The 21,557-nt window shown below is 37.9% G+C and overlaps 1 protein-coding gene across 5 annotated transcripts in view; it reads right to left on the bottom strand.

Annotated features, from left to right (window-relative positions):
• The window catches only part of celsr1a (cadherin EGF LAG seven-pass G-type receptor 1a), a 121,130-nt gene that overhangs the window by 70,962 nt on the left and 28,611 nt on the right, over nucleotides 1-21,557 (bottom strand). For all 5 annotated transcript variants that reach the window (XM_067392397.1, XM_067392398.1, XM_067392395.1 and 2 more), the window contains exons 2-4: nucleotides 5,008-5,646; nucleotides 2,990-3,212; nucleotides 2,046-2,161 (exon numbers count right to left, since the gene is read on the bottom strand). In XM_067392397.1, coding sequence (XP_067248498.1) covers nucleotides 2,046-2,161; nucleotides 2,990-3,212; nucleotides 5,008-5,646 — 978 coding nt within the window. The remainder of the gene's footprint in view (nucleotides 1-2,045; nucleotides 2,162-2,989; nucleotides 3,213-5,007; nucleotides 5,647-21,557) is intronic.

Here is a 21,557-nt window from a genome sequence, read left to right on the forward strand (position 1 = left end):
CATTTTATTTAAAGTGGACTCATTGATAAACAATTGCAACATTGTCTGTGCTATTTTTTTTAAACATCTTTTTGATTAAATTTCATACATTTTTGCACCCTTTGATCACTGAAAAACTAAGAATGGTGGGCCAGCCCCTTGAACTGGTCAACAGAACAGTTTTAGTATAAGTGTCATGGGTTACAGCATGTAAAACAGGCTCCACAGCATGACACAGCATTGTTCTCTTTGTCTGGGAAAGATTTATGTGTGCTATAAGAGCAACAGTTCCATTATAGGGCTGTGCTCATCTTGTGTTATTTATAACTGCCTGTGAGCTAAAATGTTTGTGTGTGTGGGAGTGAGAGAGAGAGAATGCATGTTTACGCAAATGTGTCTTCCCCTTCACATGCATGGAGATGTTGGAAAGACCAGTTGGGGTCACGGCATAGCCTCATTAAGGTTTGGACGCTTTACGACTTATACATTCTTTGTCGTAAACACATCCACTTGAGTGCACAAATAAGCAGTTAAGCATGGCATGAAGTCACCTCAGATCACCGTATATTGTCAACACCACTGTCTGTTGTCCCAGGAGTACATTTCACATACAGTCCAAAGACATACTCTATATACGCACACAAATACATATGCAAATGCTTGGCTAAAACATTGGAAGGTGCATGGTCCATGCATAAGGTGCGTTACTGCTGCTTTAACATAGCTCAGTATTAAGGGAGTGAGAGTTATCTTCAATTGTTATAATGTCCCATTACACTGAGTATGTTATAATTTATGTAGCTAGCTGTAAACGTGTTCACAATTTGGCTAACATGCTCTACAAAATTCTCTTCAAATATCAGTATGACCATAGAAGGAGACATTAATGTTTGTTGTTTACACGAATGCTAAAGTGCTAAAATGCTAAGAATGCATACTTGCATTGGCTTATGAATTGTGGTATGACACACAATAGGGCTTTTCACACTGCGCTTAACCTTGGGTTACTGTAATTCTAAACACCGCTTTCAACCCCGGGTAAAGGAACTGTTCACACTTTTAATTTAGAAGTGGGGTTAGCACCGCTTTTTACCCGGGGTTATGAAACCCTGCTCTGGAGGAGGGTTATCACCGCTTTTGTGGAAAACCCCAAATTGTGGTGCCAAACTTGCACAATGTGAAACAATGCTGTGTTAAAATGTTACAGCTAGACGCTTAGCAACAGACTATCAATTGCGTACTCATATTTACCTGCTTTGGACAGTCACTGAAACACTACGCATTGTATATAAACAGTAAACTCAGCATTTGAGAGGAAAAATGTCAAATGCTGACCGAAAAAGCGACGATTTGAGTGAAGAAGAGGTTGTTTCATTCTTAGATTTAGAATCCAAAATGTCCATTCAGTATAAACTCGATAGTAGTCGGCAATACGAGGATGCGTAATGCTAAAGCTATGTAAACAGGTCGCGTGCTGCATTTATCCAGTCAATGATGCTGACGCCGCAAATATGTAAATAAGAACATTAACCCAGGGTGTATAAATGTACAATGTGAAACATGAGTTTATGAATACCCAGGATTAATTGTTTACCCCGGGTAAATTATGAGCAGTGTGAAACGTGAAGCAAGATAACTCAGGATTCCGTTTACCCAGGGTTTAGAATGAACCAGGGTTAACTATATCTATAAGTGCGAAAAGCCTTAATGACATGTAAAATCAAGCTTGCCTAACTAAAATAGTTTGTGTTCACATACTTGAGTAGAGTGTATTTTGGTTATGGATGCATTAAATATCTGTGCTATATCGTTAGATTTTTCTATTGTATTGGTAAATATTGGATTTATACATAGCAGTGAATATTGGATATTTATTTGTGCATGCTCATTTTCCCCATTTTTACATATAGATTCTCAGTTTATCTTCTATAAGATAAAAACAATCATTGGCTTATCATATCAGCTACATTTTTAATATCAGTGCATCTCTATTTTTTGATGCGAACTAATGTTGACACTAAGGTGACCTGGGCTTCCAGTTTGTTACAGTGGTAGGCCTGTCGTACCTGCTGAGAAGGTGAGTTGAATCTGTTCCTCTATGATCTCCACAGCTATGAAGTCGTGTTTCTCATTAAAACGACCGTTGTAGAGTAGAAGGGCGTTTCTCTCTCTTGTGGCAAACCTGGACAGAAAAAAACATTGATCAGAACAACCAGAACTTCAGGTTTTATTGAATGTCAACACTACCCCCTCATAAATATTAACTCTATCAAGGTTTGATTGCAGTTATTTCCTCATATGTTAGAATTCAAGACCTATCCCAATTGAGCTACAAGAAACCTCACAGCCAGACAGAAGAAATAACATCTATTAATCAAGGGAGGAAACGAAAAAAAAAATCAGAAAGGAAGTAAACGTAAGGCCAGTGGTCCAGAAACAGGAAGTGGTTTCTCTGCTTTAGGCGGCACATCCCACCTCTATCATGCCTGGGCCGTGGCACAGAGGGCAGAGGAGTCAGAGACCAGCTGCTCCACAGGAAAATGATACAAATAAAGAAAAACACTGATAAAGCTCTCTCAACACATAGCCCTTCCTGTTTTTAGACAGCACAGGAGCCCAAATATTTCTCTAGTGACCCTGTCTCAACATTTTTGCTTAATAAATCAGATAAAGCATCGTTTTCAACTTTACAAATTGATTTTAAACAAATTATCCGCATATTTCTAGCTTTAAAAGACTCAACAGGTAAAAGAAATTGTACATAAAGGGCAAAAATGACTTGAGCTTGACATCAGAATTATCAATGTGTGACCCAGAATGAGTAGAAGATGAGTCCAGGCATGCTAACCAGCCAGACAGAGCTCAAGGGCTCCTTATGCAACCTCTTCAACAAATTAGACTTTAAAGCATGCAAAGCTTTGGCCAGACGTGTCAGTGTAACAAGAAGATAAACGGGGCATGACACTGAGTTCATAAGCAATTTTCTTGTCAAATATAACCCAGTACTTACATGAAGGACACAGTGAAGTGGAATCTCTGTCTCAGGCCTCTGAAGGTAATGAAGGACTGTCCGGGAAAGCTGCGGGTTGTCATCTCACAGAAAGGTTTCTCATACTCTCCAGAAGGGCAGTTGCACGTAAAGCCACCCACTAGCAGGTTGACACACTCACCTCCATTTTTACAAACCCCAGGAACACAGCGGCCAGAGCGGGCATCTACTTCACAGTTCTCACCTACAGAGGATTGTCAGAAGTTTGTAAACTTGTAGTGAACAAAGTATTAAAAGTTTAGGAACACTAACATCTTTGATCACTGTAGCACAAGGTATATTGTTACAGAGGAATGTAGTCCAAGCTTCTATGATTAGACTACAAATGGTGCCTCAGGCTCTGTTTACACCTGGTATTAAGATGCATTTTGTTCGATCGGATCTCTGTCTACACCTGGTATTTAATCTGTCTATTTTGTCCACTTTGAACGACTTCTGTCTTGGTTTCTTCGAGGGGAGGGTCTATGGGACATGCTATTATTAACAATAAGTTTGAACAATTTACAAATGAACGCGAAAGGAGTTGACGGAAAAACACACGGAGAGCAGCTGCTTTTGTTTCTGCTCTGAAAGCCGTAAGATCACGCCGAACGCTGTGAGTGTGTGTTAGAAATCAGGAATGGTGAGAGAACATTGTGCTTGGTATGTTTTTCATCTTCAAACCAAACTTGGGTCTCCACAAAGCTTAAATCGCATCTGGCTACCGCTCTTCCCATAATGTTTATGCGTTAGCTCAGTAGTCGAAAGTAGGTGGTCTTTTGTGGCTGTTCGAATGCATTCGACCACATGAGCGTCTACACTACAAAAGCAATCCAGTTGAATGCGTTTTCTACTACCACTGGAAGTGGTCGAAAGTGGACAAGCTCAAAATGTTTTACCGTTTACACCAGGGAAAGCACTGTCGGATCACTGAGAAAGCATCTTCACTGATCCGACACTATACTGCAGGGCTCTTCTACCCTATGTTCTGGAGTACTGCTGAGTTTAGCTTAAACCTATCCAAAATCCAAACACAAGCCAACATGCTAATCAAGGTGTTCAGAATTACTTTAAATTAGAGACAGGTGTGTTAAATTGGAATTGAATTCTGCAGGACACTGACCCTCCACAACAAGAGCTGAAGAGTTCTTCTATTCTGGCCTTAAATCAAAATTTGAGCCCTGACTTAGTCTCAGCTTTCCATACGGAAGCACTTGACAATCCAAAAGTTCCTCTATGGCACCACCAATTCCCTTACCGAAGATGGACACACAACTCATGCAGTGTTATATATCAGCCATTATCCAGACAAGATCTGGACAAAGGGTGTTTATGTGTGGTGGGGGAACAGGATGGCAGTCCCTGTGCCTGTAATGACCCCTGATTTCCTTGGGATAATCTTTCTCTTGGAGGGAAATAGACAGATCTATTTCCCTCTAATGTGAGAAAGCCAGAAAGGGATAGATGTTGAGAGTCAGGCTGTCATCGCCATCATAATGGATGCAGAATACCTGGAGTTGAACTGTGACCTTCAAAGCATTGAAGGAGGTGATTAGAGGGATAATTGGCCTTGATAAAGAAGGGGGAGGTGTGTAGGAATGAGAGGGGAGCCTCCCACTTGGAGATTGATCCGATATAGCCATCACAGTCTTTCATGTTATATTCATTTTGTGTCTTTAAGACACAAAGCTTTATTTGACATGGTATGGCCTATCTGATCTTTGCTCAAGATTCAATAAGTCCCTCACAGGTGGACACATCATTCCTCTTGTTTGTCCACCTGTGACATGGACATCCTGACTTTTGGTTGCTCTGGTTGTTTCCCTATTTGTGGTTTACCCCAAATGACTGACAGTTCAAACCTCAGGTTCTCCAGGGCAGCATTCCTTCAGCTCCTGACATAACACTGCTCCTTAACCACAAACCACTCTACCACATATTCCTGCAAGTTCACAGACTAAACACACAAATGCTGTGTGCCATAACTTGTTTGCACTCACCTGTGAAGTCCTCTAGACACTCGCAGGTGTACCCTCCTTCTCGACTGCGGCAGCGGCCATTGTTGCGGCATGGCCCAGAGTAACACAGGTCAATCTCGGTCTCACAGTAGTCGCCGGTAAAGCCAGCAGGACAACGGCAGCGTAGCCCGTTAATGGGATGGATTGGTCTGAAGAGCACAGTGTCAGAAGCTATGAAAGGCGGAGAGCTGTCGAACTTTAATACAGAGACACATTTCATGTAGTTTTCGCAAGGTTCCCGCAGGCAGATGTTGTCATCAAACGGAAGGACACTTTGGCTGGAGATTTTCCGTAACAGAGTTCGGTTCAGGTAAATTTGCTCCTGAAGTTCTTCCGAAGGGAAGTAGCGATCCGGAGCTCCTCCAGGAAGCAAGGCGGAGAAGGTTACATTGAGGATGTTGCCGCTGACATCCGTGTCATTCTGGACGTTGAAGACGAAAACTCCTTCGCGACTAGTTGAGAGGACCGCTGCCACACCTTCAGCAAATAGAGAGAGCAGCGGGGATAGGAAGCGTTCCTGGGACATGTTCTCCAGTCGGACCGTGATGCTGTTCGTTAGCATCTCGTCAGTGATGATGGTCACACGGAGAGTACAGAAGGCCGTCACTTGGTGGATACCATCTAAAGAGGATAGAAACAACCAACCGTTAATAATTCAGTTTTGTATTCCGTGAAAACACAACCTGCCTCTAGTCTTAGAATGTTGGAACTGTTTCAGCTGGGAGTCAGCTGCTTCCGGAAGATACCAGTATACTCTTTTTACACTGAGAAAGTGTGAATATTGTTTTGGGTTGGAGAAGAAACCATGTTAACAGACAGGATTACTACAAAGTTGCACCACAATTAGACAGATCATCTTGGTATCTTGCTTCAGGACACAAACTCGTCTTCTCTGTTGAAACTAATGCTAAAAAACCTCAGAAATGATGGAGACTTGACAACCGTAAAACACTGTGAATGCTTTTTTCCACAAAAGTACAAAATGGATTGGAATGCTTATTATTATTGTACATGACCTTAACTACAGAGTTTCACAATGAATGACATTTAGCATGTACACATTTTCAGTTTGCTTCCACATTACTGATTTCATGCTTGTCACTGAGGTTGAGTTGCAGAGCAGCAGACTTTATGCTACAAGAAATTATGTATTTTGTTATTTTGCTTATGACATTACACTGTAAAACTGAGTTCCAGCCTTAGTCCAAAGGGATAGTTCACCTAAAAATGAAAATCATCATTTACTCAACCTCATGGTGCTCCAGACCTGTATGACTTTCTTCTGTTAAACATGAAGAAAAACATTTTTGAAGAATGTTTCAATTGTTTTTTTCTTCAGATAGAGAATATCGAACTATCCCCACTGAGCTGTCTGGAGTAATTTAGTCCAGGTCTGATTAAAGCAATCTTAAGTTGCAGAGCCATATCTGATCTCAATCCCACTATTTTCCTATGGATAGAATGGATTTGACAGGAAGCTCCCACAAGTACCGCACTGGCTTTTCTGTTTTGCTAAGGGAACAACTGCAGAACAGGTGGTATATCCAATTAATACCCCCGGCAAAACAATGCGGCTAAGACCTTTCAAATATGGAGGTGTCATGTATCTTTGAGTTGAGTTATGTGTCTCTAAATGATATCACAGCAATAAATCACAAAAGAAAGGAGTGTAGGACAGTTGCCATTCCCAGTAAATGAATCACATTCCCAACTCTGTCTGGTATGTACTGTAGCGCACTGTGTTCGGTCCACTAAAGTTGCGCAGGATGACATAAGCACATTGCTTTGACTTCAAAGCCCAGGCCTAACCTGGTACAATTTTTCAATGATAACATGCTGTTTTAACTGTTATAGTTGCTTTCAACTGTGCCTGCTTTTCTTGTGAAATAAATCTATAAGCTGACACACCATTTTGAAAGTGCAATTGCACACACATAAGTAAGAAAAATCCTTACGGTTTCTCTCACTGTAGTCACAGAGAACATCATTTTATCAACAAGAGTGGATGCTAATGAAAATGTCTGCTGGCACCCAGCCTAACAAAACAGGAATATCATATCCAGTTTTTGTGCTGTTCTGAGATGAAGGATGGATCTGACAGATTTGTCTTTTCTCTCAGGATAAGGAAATGTGTTTTTAAACACTGTATTCTAGACATCTCCAACAGCTCTTGCTACACAAAAATAATTCAAAGTCATCAGGAATTTCAAATAAAGTAATAGGATTAACTAGATTTCTTCTAAAGTAAGCACGTCTTCTTAGTTTAACCCACTCACTATATCAAAATATCAGTATTTATAAGTAGTCGAGACAAAAGTAAGACAGAACATGTTTTTTTCATTTTCCACCTGACATTGCAGCACGGTATATATTTAGACTGTCAGCTGTTCACTTAGTATCAATGTAAAGTTGTGTTGCTGTCAGTAACCAGGCAAAGGTTGTTGTCATGCAAAACGCCCTTATGTCCCTCTCATGGATAAATTAGCTCTGTTAACCCTTGTTAATAAAGAAGTACACTTTAACAAACTTTTAAAAAGTGTACTTATTACACAAGTAGAATACTTTAAAGGAATATACTTAAAGGATTAGTTCACTTTCAAATAAAATTTTCCTGATAATTTACTCATCCCCATGTCATCTAAGATGTTCAAGTCTTTCTTTCTTCAGTCGAAAAGAAATTAAGGTTTTTGATGAAAACATTCCAGGATTATTCTCCTTATAGTGGACTTCAGTGGCCTCAAAACGGTTTCATTGCAGCTTCAAAGGGCTTCAACCGATACCAGACGAGGAATAAGGGTCTTATCTAGCAAAACGATCGCTCATTTTTGAAAAAAATATGAATGTATATGCTTTATATAAACAAATGATCATCTGCCAAGTGGTTCCGCCAAAACCGCACTTTTGTATTCTTCAAAAAGCTTACACTGTATGTCCTACACCTTCCCTATTCTACTTACTGATCGAACGCAGCGCCAGTTCCATTTTTGCCGTAAGTAGAAAAGGAAGGGGTAGACCGAAAATGACAGATCGTTTCGCTAGATAAGACCCTTATTCCTCGTCTGGTATCGGTTAAAGCCCTTTGAAGCTGCACTGAAACTGTAATTTTGCCCTTAAACCGTTTGGAAGCCATTGAAGTCCACTATAAGGAGAATAATCCTGGAATGTTTTCATCAAAAACCATAATTTCTTTTCGACTGAACAGCTTGGATGACAGAGGGGTTAGTAAATTATCAGGAAAATTTTATTTGAAAGTGAACTAATCCTTTAAATGGAAATTTAATGTGAAATGTAAAGTGAATTTAATGTTTTTGGACACTTAATTGCATGTTAATTAATGCAACTTCTGAAGTTGTGATAATGAGCTCATCGCATTCGAATTGGGAGGGCGTTCATGTGCAATTTTTACCTAGTAAACTCGTATTTGCGATAATTCTGAGAGCATTTGAAGGCAGCATAAGTGTATAATGATTTAAATATATATTAAATTCAATTATTTGGACCTAAGAGTGCTTTTTTTCACCCAGTTAAGTGAGACTTAAGTGCATATTTATGTGTAATTTCACATTTACTTCTATTGTCTTTAAAATATGGATAAAGTGTACTGCCAAATGTAGCATAGTAACCTAAATGTATTTTAATGTCATTCCTATTGAATCTTGTATGACGTATATGTCATACTGAATAACACACTACAGTTAAAATTATAAACAGGTACTTTACATGTGCTTTAATATGTTAATCAACATCAAAATCAGGGTACTTTTTTAAAGCATGACAAAAGATTATTAAATTATAATAATTTAAAATTTACTTTTGACATTATTACAAAGTGCATTTTTTAAAAGAGTACTTAAGTGTTTTGAAAAAACATTACATTAGCACACCATTAATCAAGTTTATGAAGTATTATTATTACTTTATGATGCTGCAACAAACTATATGATAGCTTTTATTATTATACCCTCATACACACAAACATTCAGATAAACAAAATTAATTTAATATGTATGTGTTAGTGTGGTGTACGTTGATGTTTAACTTGAAGTTGTTGAGTGTGTGATACGCCTCACACTATCTTATCACAGGTATTGGAAGGAAGCCACAGATATTCCAGCTGTCATAATGATTGACAAGGGTTTCTTCCTCTCAGAGCAGTGTCTCATGTAACTCAAGCTGACTAATGTAATTACGTTGAGAACATGGAATAACAAACACTGCCATTAATGTTCCCTGTCATTATCCAAAACGGTCGGTCAAAGAGCGGTGATCTGACACAAACAGGATAGAGGGGCATCCAGTGTTTAAGAGTCTGTCAGGGGTGGATTGGCATGAAATGAGTTTTCCTCTTTTTGGCAAAGGATGACTAAAGAACTGGTATGCAAGACGAGACAAGCATAATTGCTCGTCCTAAACAGCTCTGCTCGATTTGTGGTTAAAACAGTTTAAAATCAATGATATTTCTATAGATGATAGTTTTGGATAATTTTGTCATCATTTACTCACCCTCATGTTGTTCCAAACCTGTATGAGTTTTTTGTTCTGTGTAACACAAAATAAGATATTTTGAAGAATGTTAGTACCAGACAGTTGAGGACAGCCATTGACTTCCAAAGTATTTTTGTCCTACTATGGAAGTCAATGGCTACCATCAACTGTTTGGTACTAACATTCTTCAAAATATTTTGTTTTCAACAGACGAAAGAAACTCATGCAGGTTTGGAACAACATGAGCGTGAGTAAGTCATTTTTGGGTGAATTATCCCTTTTTATGTCTTAAATTAGACATATAAGTAAACAATCATCACATCTTTCATTACGAGATGCTGCCCAGGGCAGCAATGTTAAAAACAAGTCATTAAATTTGTGAAATGAGATGTGGCTGTTGTAGGTGAGGGACATATCTTCAGGAGCCAATGAAAATCAGTTTGTGTGCCAATGTGACAGTCAACATTCTACGGCCCTCCCTCAAGTTCAAATGTTTGAATCATAACAAAGGAAGCAAAGGTGCCGCCCACTGAGCCAATAACACTTGAGGAACCCGCCCATGAATCTCTCCCGTTTCTACAACTCAGTGACCTGCTTTAGGAACGGTGAGACAAAACCATGTGACTTTCTATTGTCTTCCTCTAATAAATAGATACACACATACACAGGGTGTGAATTGCTAAGGACCCAGGAGTATGAAATCCAAACAATACTTATTGTTATAATGTGTTTTATGTGTTGCAAAACACCAAATATTACATCACTGCCATTTAACTGCACTTAATATGATTTTTATGATGTTTAAGCTATGCTTGCAAATCAAGATTTAATACGTGTAGTCATACGACAGTAAATTTTACCGTGATTTTGGTACCAATGCATACGCTGAGATACAAACATTTATGCTTTTATTGAAAGCGACTTGCACAAGCAATTTGTTCTAAAGAAGCTGTAACATGAAAAGTTCCAAAATTGTTAGAATACAGGATAGAATTTATATATATATATATATATATATATATATATATATATATATATATATATATATATATATATATATATATATATACATGTGTGTATAAATATGTATTATGTATTATAAGTATTAATTAAATAAATATAGAATAGAGCTGGAGAAAAAAACATTTATTGTAAAGTATTAAATTGGATTTCAAAAAGGTTTGAAGTTAGGTCACCAATGGGGTTGTCCTAAAGGTAAGACAGCTTTTAGGATTTTTTTGTCGAGTTAGGATGCTTCTATAATACCCATTTCCTATCCATAGTTAAGAGAGGATAATGCACTTAAGAAATGTCATTCTGTAATTGCTTTTGTAGCTTTTTCAGATAAGATTCTAAAGTTAAGATCCTTCTGTAATACACCCCCTGAAGAACATTTTAAAATGCATAATAACCAAAATAACTTGCCACATCTCTCTGTAATACAAGACTGTGATTCCAGTTGATCCCAATCACTGTTGTCCCAGGGAATAATCTATCTAGCTGAACTAGTTGCAGACAAACAAAATCTACTCTTTCAGTTGTTATGAGTATTCCTGTAGTATGAGTTGCTTTCAGTACAGTGCAGATGCCAATGAAGCAGTGATTTCCAGAAAAGTAAGAATGGACACAGCTGTTGAGCGTATGTCACAAATGAACTTGACGGTACGGTATTGATGATACAATAAAGTGTCAAGGGCAAGTCCACAAGTAGAATAACCATAGATGGGCCCTTTTAATTTAAATCCCTTAGAGAGACGTACAGTTGGGACTGTTGCTAGGCGTCGAAGGGTTCTCAGCGGTGTAAAACAATGAATGAGACTCTGATACTTTGCACAGTAAGGTGTTTTAAATAAAAACACGCCTCAGAGTCACTGATTAACCTGAAGAATGACACTGAGAGAGGGGTAAAAAAACATTCTCGGCCTTCCAGGAAACGACCTTGATGCAGAATTGTGGCAGTAATTTTCTTTGTCAAGAGTAATTAATCAGTTTTTGTGATAAGGACTTCACTTGTCATTGCCAAGCGTTTGTTGATGAAGGGTTAGACAGATGAGGTCCCTTTTATGCAAGATTTTGAGGGCCATGTTCAAACATGTTTGTGGTTGTTGTGTTTGAGTGGTTCTTTGTAACTCACACTCACACACAAAAACCAAAACCTCCAATTTCACACCTTACCCGTCTCTGAACCCCTCTGGCCCTCACTGCAGGGAACATGAGGGCGAGATGTTGTCAGATGTGCCCGGTGTTTCCATCAGCCAGATGGGACCAGACGTTTAATGAATGGGTAAAATGAGATTACAACTCGTTGACATCATCACCACCTTCTCTGGCTTCAGAACCAACAGATGGAGCAGAGGGGAGGATGAGCATTTATTTTGTAATGCATAGAGAACCATGTGGCTATTGATTTTTGGTAGAGACTCATCTGGAAGTATTCAACAATTACAGACCGGTACATCTCTCAAATGTTCTACAGGCAATTGACCCTTCGCTGGGAGTTTGATTGACAAGCGACCTAACCAATCATAATGCCGAATTCGCCATTTTGTCCAACAAAGCAGTCAGGAGTTAGAAGATTAACCTCGGTGGACTTGAACTTGAAAAATGGTGTGTATTTACGTCTTGCGAGTGACACAAGTAGAGTCTGTTTATTGGGCCACATCTGTGAAACAAAAAAAGCCTAATATGTCATAATGTTGTCTACCAGGTGAAACAATTCCAGTGGGCAAAAATGAGTACAGCATACGGTATATAACTACGAAACTTCATTGTTCATTTAGATCAAATTAAATACCGTATCTCGGCTAACTAAGTCTGTTACTGTCAATCTCCCTAAACATTTAAGAACTGCAGCCAGCTACCATATCAGGGTAATACAGCAGCGATAAGGGTGCCTGGGTGTAGATGTCTGCTATGACAGCTCTGAGGAGAGAGGGATGAGAGATAGATAATGGAGGAAAGAGGTGATGAGCCAGAATGTAGTGTATGCACCTACAGTAGTCACGAGCAGGCTTTGTTCCCAGAGAGCGCACTTGAGTTTTGAGAGTGTGCTTCATGTTGACTTTGAAAACTCTCCTGTTTGTATATCAAGAGTGGGTGACAGTAGCGGTGCACTGCTGCCAAAGCTAGACTTGTCCAACTCAACATCCTCTACACAGTGAGGGCAGCTGGAGTCATGGTGTCTTTTCCTGTTCCACTCTCCATTGAAAGAGATGCATGCCTCTGCTTGGCTTGCTGGGATTAGTCGGTTCTCAGAGAAGGACCGCATGCACACAAAAGACTTTATTCAGCCTGGGGAAGAGGGAGGAGGTGGGCAGACTACAGAAGTACATCTCTCTAGCCTGTAACAGGTGGGATTACAAAACAGACCTGGCTGCAGTGGGATCAGTCCTGGAGTGCGGGGGGGGGGGGGGGGTTTGATGAAAGTAGACTCCATGTCTTCTTCCAAGTCTCAAGACCCAGAGTAATGCAGTCTTAAGCTAAACTGACAGACTAGTGAACTAGATATTCAACAGTTAGTCAAGTGTTCACACTATGAAAATGAATATTCAACAGTTAGACAAGTGTTCACACCATGAAAATGAATATTCAACAGTAAGTTTAGTGTTCAGACTACTGAAATTGATTTTAATCAGTTAGTCTAGTGTTCAGACTACTGAAATGAATCTTCATCAGGTAGTTTAGTGTTCAGACTACTGAAATTGATTTTCAACAGTTAGTCTGATGTTCAGACTACTGAAATGGATTTTCATCAGTTAGTCTAGTGTTCAGACTACTGAAATTATTTTTCAACAGTTAGTCTGATGTTCAGACTACTGAAATGGATTTTCATCAGGTAGTTTAGTGTTCAGACAACTGAAATTATTTTTCAACAGTTAGTCTGATGTTCAGACTACTGAAATGAATCTTCATCAGGTAGTCTAGTGTTCAGAATACTGAAATGAATCTTCATCAGGTAGTTTAGTGTTCAGACTACTGAAATTGATTTTCAACAGTTAGTCTGATGTTCAGACTACTGAAATGAATCTTCATCAGGTAGTCTAGTGTTCAGAATACTGAAATGAATCTTCATCAGGTAGTTTAGTGTTCAGACAACTGAAATTATTTTTCAACAGTTAGTCTGATGTTCAGACTACTGAAATGGATTTTCATCAGGTAGTCTAATGTTCAGACTACTGAAATGGGTTTTCATCAGTTAGTCTAGTGTTCAGACAACTGAAATTATTTTTCAACAGTTAGTCTGATGTTCAGACTACTGAAATGAATCTTCATCAGGTAGTCTAGTGTTCAGAATACTGAAATGAATCTTCATCAGGTAGTTTAGTGTTCAGACTACTGAAATTGATTTTCAACAGTTAGTCTGATGTTCAGACTACTGAAATGAATCTTCATCAGGTAGTCTAGTGTTCAGAATACTGAAATGAATCTTCATCAGGTAGTTTAGTGTTCAGACAACTGAAATTATTTTTCAACAGTTAGTCTGATGTTCAGACTACTGAAATGGATTTTCATCAGGTAGTCTAGTGTTCAGACTACTGAAATTGATTTTCAACAGTTAGTCTGATGTTCAGACTACTGAAATGGATTTTCATCAGGTAGTCTAGTGTTCAGACTACTGAAATTGATTTTCAACAGTTAGTCTGATGTTCAGACTACTGAAATGGATTTTCATCAGGTAGTCTAGTGTTCAGACTACTGAAATGGATTTTCATCAGTTAGTCTAGTGTTCAGACAACTGAAATTATTTTTCAACAGTTAGTCTGATGTTCAGACTACTGAAATGGATTTTCAACAGTTAGTCTAGTGTTCAGACTATTGAACTGGATCTTCAGTAGCTTGCCTACTGTTTGGATTACTGAAATAGATTTTCAGCATTCAGTCTAGAGTTAGTTACACTTTCAGACTACTAAAAATGATTAAGTAGTTACTGCTGTAATGAATTTTCAGCTGAACTGATTTTTCAGTAGTCAATTTAGCCTCCAAACTACTGAAATGGATTTGTAGTCTGATTGACTACTGTAATGGGTTTTCAGTAGCTGGTCTATCTTTGAAACAGGCTCATTATGCTTCTGGTACACTGCACCAACCTGTTCTTAGGTTGCCTGTTCGTTTCCAACATGTTCAGCATGTTATGACAACATGACAAAACCCATTGGATAAGTATTTCTCATGGAGTAACGTTACTTATTCCCAAAGAAGACAATCAAAGCAGCACTTCAATTTTTACATTCACTTTCCATTTCTCTTTTTCGTCCACCACAAACAAAATGGAGATACAGACAACTCAATCTTTCTTTGCTCTTGTCTTTTAGCATGCCATGAGAAGTGGAAAGGTACTGTTGAACAGGTACTGTTTAATGGCTCTGTTTAAAGAGCTAATAGTTTGATTGCTTCTAGATTCTACATCTGTCACTGTCATTATTGACAAAATGTACTTACTGAGCTGTTCCCCGGGACAGTAGATCACATCAAGATAGAAGCACACAGTGCTGTTCTTTGTGCATTAGTGGAAACGTTTGGAAGGACTGAAAGTGGGAAATGCCATCTTTATTGGGTTAAAAGAGAGTGTCATGTTCATTTTCTATTAAATTAGTACATTTTCGATGGCGAGCGACATGCAATCTTCATCTAATGAGGGTTGAGCAACAGTCCCAATCCAAATAACACATATATTTAACATATGTTCTCTTACTAAAATCAGAAGAAAAAAATCACCAAGATACTTGGTAAGAAAAATTGTTTGTTTTATTTTATTTTATTGATACACTTATTATGTGCACTATATATGCACACCTCTGCAGATTCTCTTTATTTTGACATTGCCTATTTCCTAATATTGTATTTAATATTTGTAGGGTCACCATAAAATTGGTTCAAATAAATAAATAAAGTGTAAATGAAAAGTGAAACCCTAACTAAACATCATAATGTAAAATAAAATTTACTGGTCAATAAAACAAAATTATAGCCAGTAAATGTTCTCAGTTCTACCGCAATTGGCAGATCTGAAGACCGTTCACAATCCAGTAATGTAGCGCTGTCGTTGCAACATTAATTCTATTCTAGCCATTAACATCTTGCCACTGCCAAGTCAGAGGTATCTACAAACCAGGTTTTTTTCACCTGACCATACAGAACAAACTCGGATTGAAAAGGGCCAGAGGTCCAGCAACATGAGGGCGGTCACCGGACACTCTCATTCCAGTGAGAACCAAGTCAAGACAGTGTCTGAGAGATTTAATTCAAATAAGTTTTTACAAATGCCATCTTATTCAGCTCTTAAGTATCTAACACTAACCTGACTCATTTTACTGATAAAACATTATCTCAGAATCACGCCAACGCAATCACCTACCATGAATGAATTGCTCCTGCACGTTTCCTGTAAAAAATCTCCTGGTCTCTGTTCCCACAATGAAAACTACAGATTACTGGAATTCTGAATGAGATTTGAAATCAGATATTGAAAAATTAAACACGCAGCTGGCCTGTTGAAACGCTCAACAGGTGATACAGTAGTGTGGCATGCGGTGATGGAAAGATGCCCCCAGGCAAATAAACTCATTGATGTGACACTGAGGTAAAACCACCAGACTGAATCATAACAACGCAACACATATGTAAACATAAAAGACTTATCAGTATTTCAGTAAGGAAAATGTGCCTTCTGGAAGCAAGATGTATGATAAGGCATTAACTAAACCAAGTGAGACAATATACATCTTAAAACATTGTCCTGTTGTAAAGTTTTAAACCAGGGATACAACATTTATGCCAAGTGCACACTAAGAATGAAGCTTAAAACTGTCTGTGACCAGTCTGTAGATAGTTCAGACTATAAATTCTGTCTGGATAAGTTGAATTATATTATTGTAATGCAAAATACTACTACTACTAATAATAATGCAGAGATAATTATGTTGATATTATCCATGTGATAATGGAGGGAAAAAGCAAATATCTGAAAGTGATACTGTGGGATTTTCATTTCTAAGGTAATTTAGCAGCCAGGTACTTGTGTTTATCAGAGCGTCCGTCTGCAGTCGACTGCTCAGACACTGACAGGGCTCTGGCTCTGTCTGCAGTGGACATGAACACGCTCCTTTGTTCCTGCGAGCTCTGTGGGCAGGTAAGCGATGATAACCCATGTATCATGGGATGCTAAGTGTTTGAGTAAAGAATATGCAAAAAATTAAAACGACATTGTCAGAATCTGAAGATTTTTTCTGTTACCACTGTACCACTGTGAGGATCAAATATTGAGACTTGTGATTTGAAGACTTTCAAGGCTCAGATTGAAAAAGTGACAAACAGCTTATTATGTCAAGAATTAAGCATGCCAAAATGCTGCTGTATACCAAGTGGATAGTAAAAAAGTTGGCCAGCAAGTCTAAATTACTTTTTTGGCTGAAAGTAAAAGTTCAGATGAAGAGTTACTTTGTCAGTTTTGACATATATAGAGTATAGATGTGATTTTATCTCTGTGAAGTTGTTTAAAGGAACCTTTCTACATTGACAGTATGTTCTGCAGTCTACTGCCAAAGACACTCCTTTATTAAGTGAGGGTTTTTTTGTGCCGTAAATCTTTAACCTGTAAAGAAAAGAGCTGGTGGTGATAATCGCAATAACTGCGAGCAGATTTCTTGTTGTTCTAATTCACACCCTGCGTTTTCAACAATTCATTCCCTCCTATTAGATGAAACTACTCACACAGGTAGAAGACAACATGTGGCAACACGGCCCAACTTCAAGAGCACTTTACAATGAACAGAAGCAATAATTCACCTCAAAAGAAAACCGTCTTTTTGTCTTTCAGTCCTTTTCTATGAAGTGACAGAGCAAAAGTCTTCTAGGCCAAACACTTGAGTGATTTATAGCCCTACTCAAGGAATCCACCAGAAGGAAGAACAGAGCAGCAAGGAGTGTATTAGAAGTGGAAGGAATGCTCTCATCTTCCTGGTCCTCAACAGAGTGGAGCCCCCAATAAGGCAGAGAGCCAGACAGAGCTCATAAATGAGTGAAACATGGCATAAGTTCCTGATAATTTTTTGTGGGATTACCCAAATTCTTCCTCCAATTAAGATTGCAACAGGGCTAAACAGTTCTCTGGAACCCTTGGTGGAAGAGGGGTGAGGGAGGCTTTGATATCTTGTGCTCCTGGTAGGCTGAACTGATTCACTTTCATAGCCATAAACCAGCTTTACAAGCATCAAGTTGTTTCGTTTATTTATTTATTACTTTCATGAAAGTGCCGTGTGTGGAATAGTATAGATGAATAGTCCTGATTGAACAAACCTTGTGGTTTACAAGTGATTAGAAAAGGAAGCGAATTAAAGGATTAGTTCACTTTCAAATGGAAATTACTTCAAGCTTTACTCACCCTCAAGCCATTCTAAGTGTATATGACTTTCTTCTTTCTGAGCAACACAATCTGAGATATTTTAATAAATATCCCGACGCATCCAAGCATCATAATGGCAGTGAACTGGATCAATGAGTATGAGCTGAAGAAAGTGCTTCCATCCACATCCATCCATCATAAATGGACTCCACACGGCTCTGGGGGGTTAATAAAGGCCTTATGAAGCGAATCGATGTGTAGGTGAAAAGAAAATCCATATTTAACATAATTTATACGTTTTGAAGTAAAATATCTAGCTTCTGCCTTCCGTATTCAACTTCAGCTTAACTGACGCAACGCCAGTTCCGTTTTTTTTTTTTTTTTTAAGTTGAATACAAAAAGTGGTCTGGTGGAAGCTAGATATTTTACATCATAACTTGTTAATTGTGGATTTTTCATTTTTTTTTTTACACAAATGCATCACTTTGTTTCAGAAGGCCTTTAGTAACCCCCCAGAGCCGCCTGGAGTACGTTTATGATGGATGGATGTGGATGGAGGCACTTTCTTCAGCTTATACTCGTTGGTCCTGTTCACTGCCATTATTACGGAAGAGGATTAGGGCCAAGCAATAATAAAAAAATAAAACCATCTAGAGATTAAAGTTGTTAAATTTCAAGAAAAAAATCTTTAAATTTCGAGAAAAAAGTTGAGATAAAATGTTGAGAATAAAGTCATTAAATTATGAGAAAAAAGTCATTAAATTATGAGAACAAATTCATTAAATTACGAATTTGTTTTCATAATTTAACGACTTTTTTTCTCGTAATTTAATGATTTTATTCTCATAATTTAATGACTTTATTCTCGTAATTTAATGACTTTATTCTCGTAATTTAATGACTTTATTCTCGTAATTTAATGACTTTATTCTCAACATTTTATCTTGACTTTTTTCTCGAAATTTAACAACATTTTTCTCATAATTTAACAAATTTGTTCTCGTAATTTAACAACTTTTTTTCTCGTAATTTAATGACTTTATTCTCAACATTTTATCTCGAAATTTAACAATTTTTTTCTCGTAATTTAACGAGTTTATTCTCAACATTTTATCTCGAATTTCTTCTTGAAATTTAATGTTTTTTTTCTTGTAATTTAATGAGTTTATTCTCAACATTTTATTTTGAGTTTTTTCTCGAAATTTAACAACTTTAATCTCGAGATGGTTTTATTTTTTTATTATTGCTTGGCCCTAATCCTCTTCCGTACATTATAAAGCTCACATTCGTCAGGATATTTATAAATATTTCTCTGATTGTGTTCAACAGAAAGTCATATACACCTATGATGGCTTGAGGGTGAGTAAAGCTTGGGGTAAGTTTCATTTGAAAGTGAACTAATCCTTTAAAAGGATAAAGAAAGCAGCTGCAAATTCGACTGTAATCCATGTGTTTTTTACAATGTAGCAAAGTTAGAATTGCTTGTTTTCGTCTGCTCTCTCAACAACACATCCCACACTGATTATGCATCAGTAGGCGGTCTTTTGTGGCTTTGCAAATGCATTTGACCATATGTGCATCTACGGTACAAAAGCAATCCATTTGAATGTGTTTCTGACTACCTCTGGAAGTGGTCGAAAGTGGACAAGCTCAAAATGCTTTAGACCCCGTTTATACCTGTATTTAGCATTGTCTACTTGCATTTGGATCAACGAAAACCCAACTTAAAGTCCCCCTGTGGTGAAAATCAAGTTTTTAATGTTGTTTACATGTCTATATGGTGTTTTTAATATGCTTTATGATAAACCATGCGCAAATTCATAAGTCCATTGCCAGGTATCTTCCTTTAAAACTGCAGTGATCTAAAGATAGTTTCAAAAACGTGGTTTGAAATCACTGGAGTCACAAACTACCTTGTAACCAATCACAACAGCGTGCCAGCGGGCTTTAGTATTCCTTAGCTATTATCGCTCTGAAAAAGGCAGCTGCCTGACTCTGAGATCGCGAATTTGTGTAACATTAGCAACACATTATTAGCTGTTTGATAACGTAGTCAAGCCGAAAATACTAATCATATCAATTACTGTTATGTGTCCGACGTTGTAAAAGCGATATCACTGTGCAGCGTTTACCTCAGTAAGTTGACCGAGTGGATCTCTGCAGAGCTTGTGCGAGTGGGTGACGAGGCTAATTAACATTTTCATAGATCCATGTATAACAAATAAAGCAAGGGCTTAGAGTTACATTCAAGCTTTTACATTAAATTTTAGGCATGAGGAAATTTTTTCACAGGAAAAAAAACAATTCACTATGTCATTTTGGTGATCAAAGATGAGTTTTAAGGGATAAAATTATTGACTTACAGGGGGACTTTAAACAGGGTTTAAGGGGTCTTGAAAGCACTATTAAGAAGACAACCATTTAAATTCTTGCTTTTTTGTTTGTCTCACTCCTCTCTCTTTCCTCTTCCTTCCTGCCTGCCATGTGCATTTCTTCTCAACGTATTACTGAAATCACAAATCACCCTCCAGCACCTCTAACATGTCACTACTGAGCCTAATTAACAAGCTAGTCTTCCTGCAAATGCATCCGACTGGCCCAATAAAGTCTCAGGAAAGAGCGGCATATGTGTGCGAGGAAAGAACCCGGAGCGGTTCGCTGTGGTCTAGTGAAAAATAAAATGCACCTGGCTTGCCCTGTAGAGCCTCCTCTTGGCCTTAATCCACCCAGATCCCCCCACTCAAAACCCTTGTTTTGAAATCTTTGTTCTCCTCTCAGAGGGGTGGTAAAACTGGGGTGTGAGGGGCTCAGATGGATGTCTGCAGCTATCATGGTGAATTGGGTTTACGGCGCTCCACAGGAGTAAAGTACCAGATAAAAAAGAGAAAGGGGCCAAGCCAAAACTCAATTAAAACATCAAAACCTGAGAGCCAGCCTCAGGGCAACAATTTTAAGACATTATCAGGGACTTTTTTAGTGATTTCTGATAAATATAAAGGAATATTCCAAGCGGATAAAGATATAATGTCTATAATGACTTGTTTTGGAAGTATTAATGGAGTTCATTAATTGTAAAAAAACAAAAACAAAAAAGAACATAAATTTTGGACATCATTCTTAGGGTTAGAGTTTTAAATAAATGCATGAGCCTAATGATTAAACTTAGACTGCTAAGAAATAATACACATAGGGCTGTTTCAATTCTGATTTTTGTCTATGAATTGCATATGAAAGAAATTATCTTTCTGTTAATGTTGTAAATTATACAGCGCAGTGTTTTAGGTTGTTTCAAACTGGTAATTCGTCGTTTTGAACTATTAATTAAAAGAACCAGATCATAAGAGTCATTGTTTTGGGAATTGAGATACACTAGGGTTTTTTGTTTTTTTTTTGCTCACTAAAATAAAAACAGCCCATAAGACTCATTTGCTCACGACTGACCTTATAACTTTTAATATCGCGATTGGAAAATCAGGATTTTAACCCAGTATTCTATTTTTGACGCACTTGCGCAACTTTCGTTTTGATGTGTCCAGTTTAGCAGCCTCAAGTTGTTGTGGCACGGTGTGACACCTTCTGTTTAATTTCCTGACAGCTACATAACTTTTCTTAATTAATGTATTAATAAATTATTAAAGATTTGTCAGCTTAATTCCTATCTAAACAAAACAGAAAGTAAGGAGTAGGGAGAATTTTTACTTGTGTG

Source organism: Chanodichthys erythropterus, chromosome 8 (assembly GCF_024489055.1).
Source record: "Chanodichthys erythropterus isolate Z2021 chromosome 8, ASM2448905v1, whole genome shotgun sequence".
NCBI classification, from domain to species: Eukaryota; Metazoa; Chordata; class Actinopteri; order Cypriniformes; family Xenocyprididae; genus Chanodichthys; species Chanodichthys erythropterus.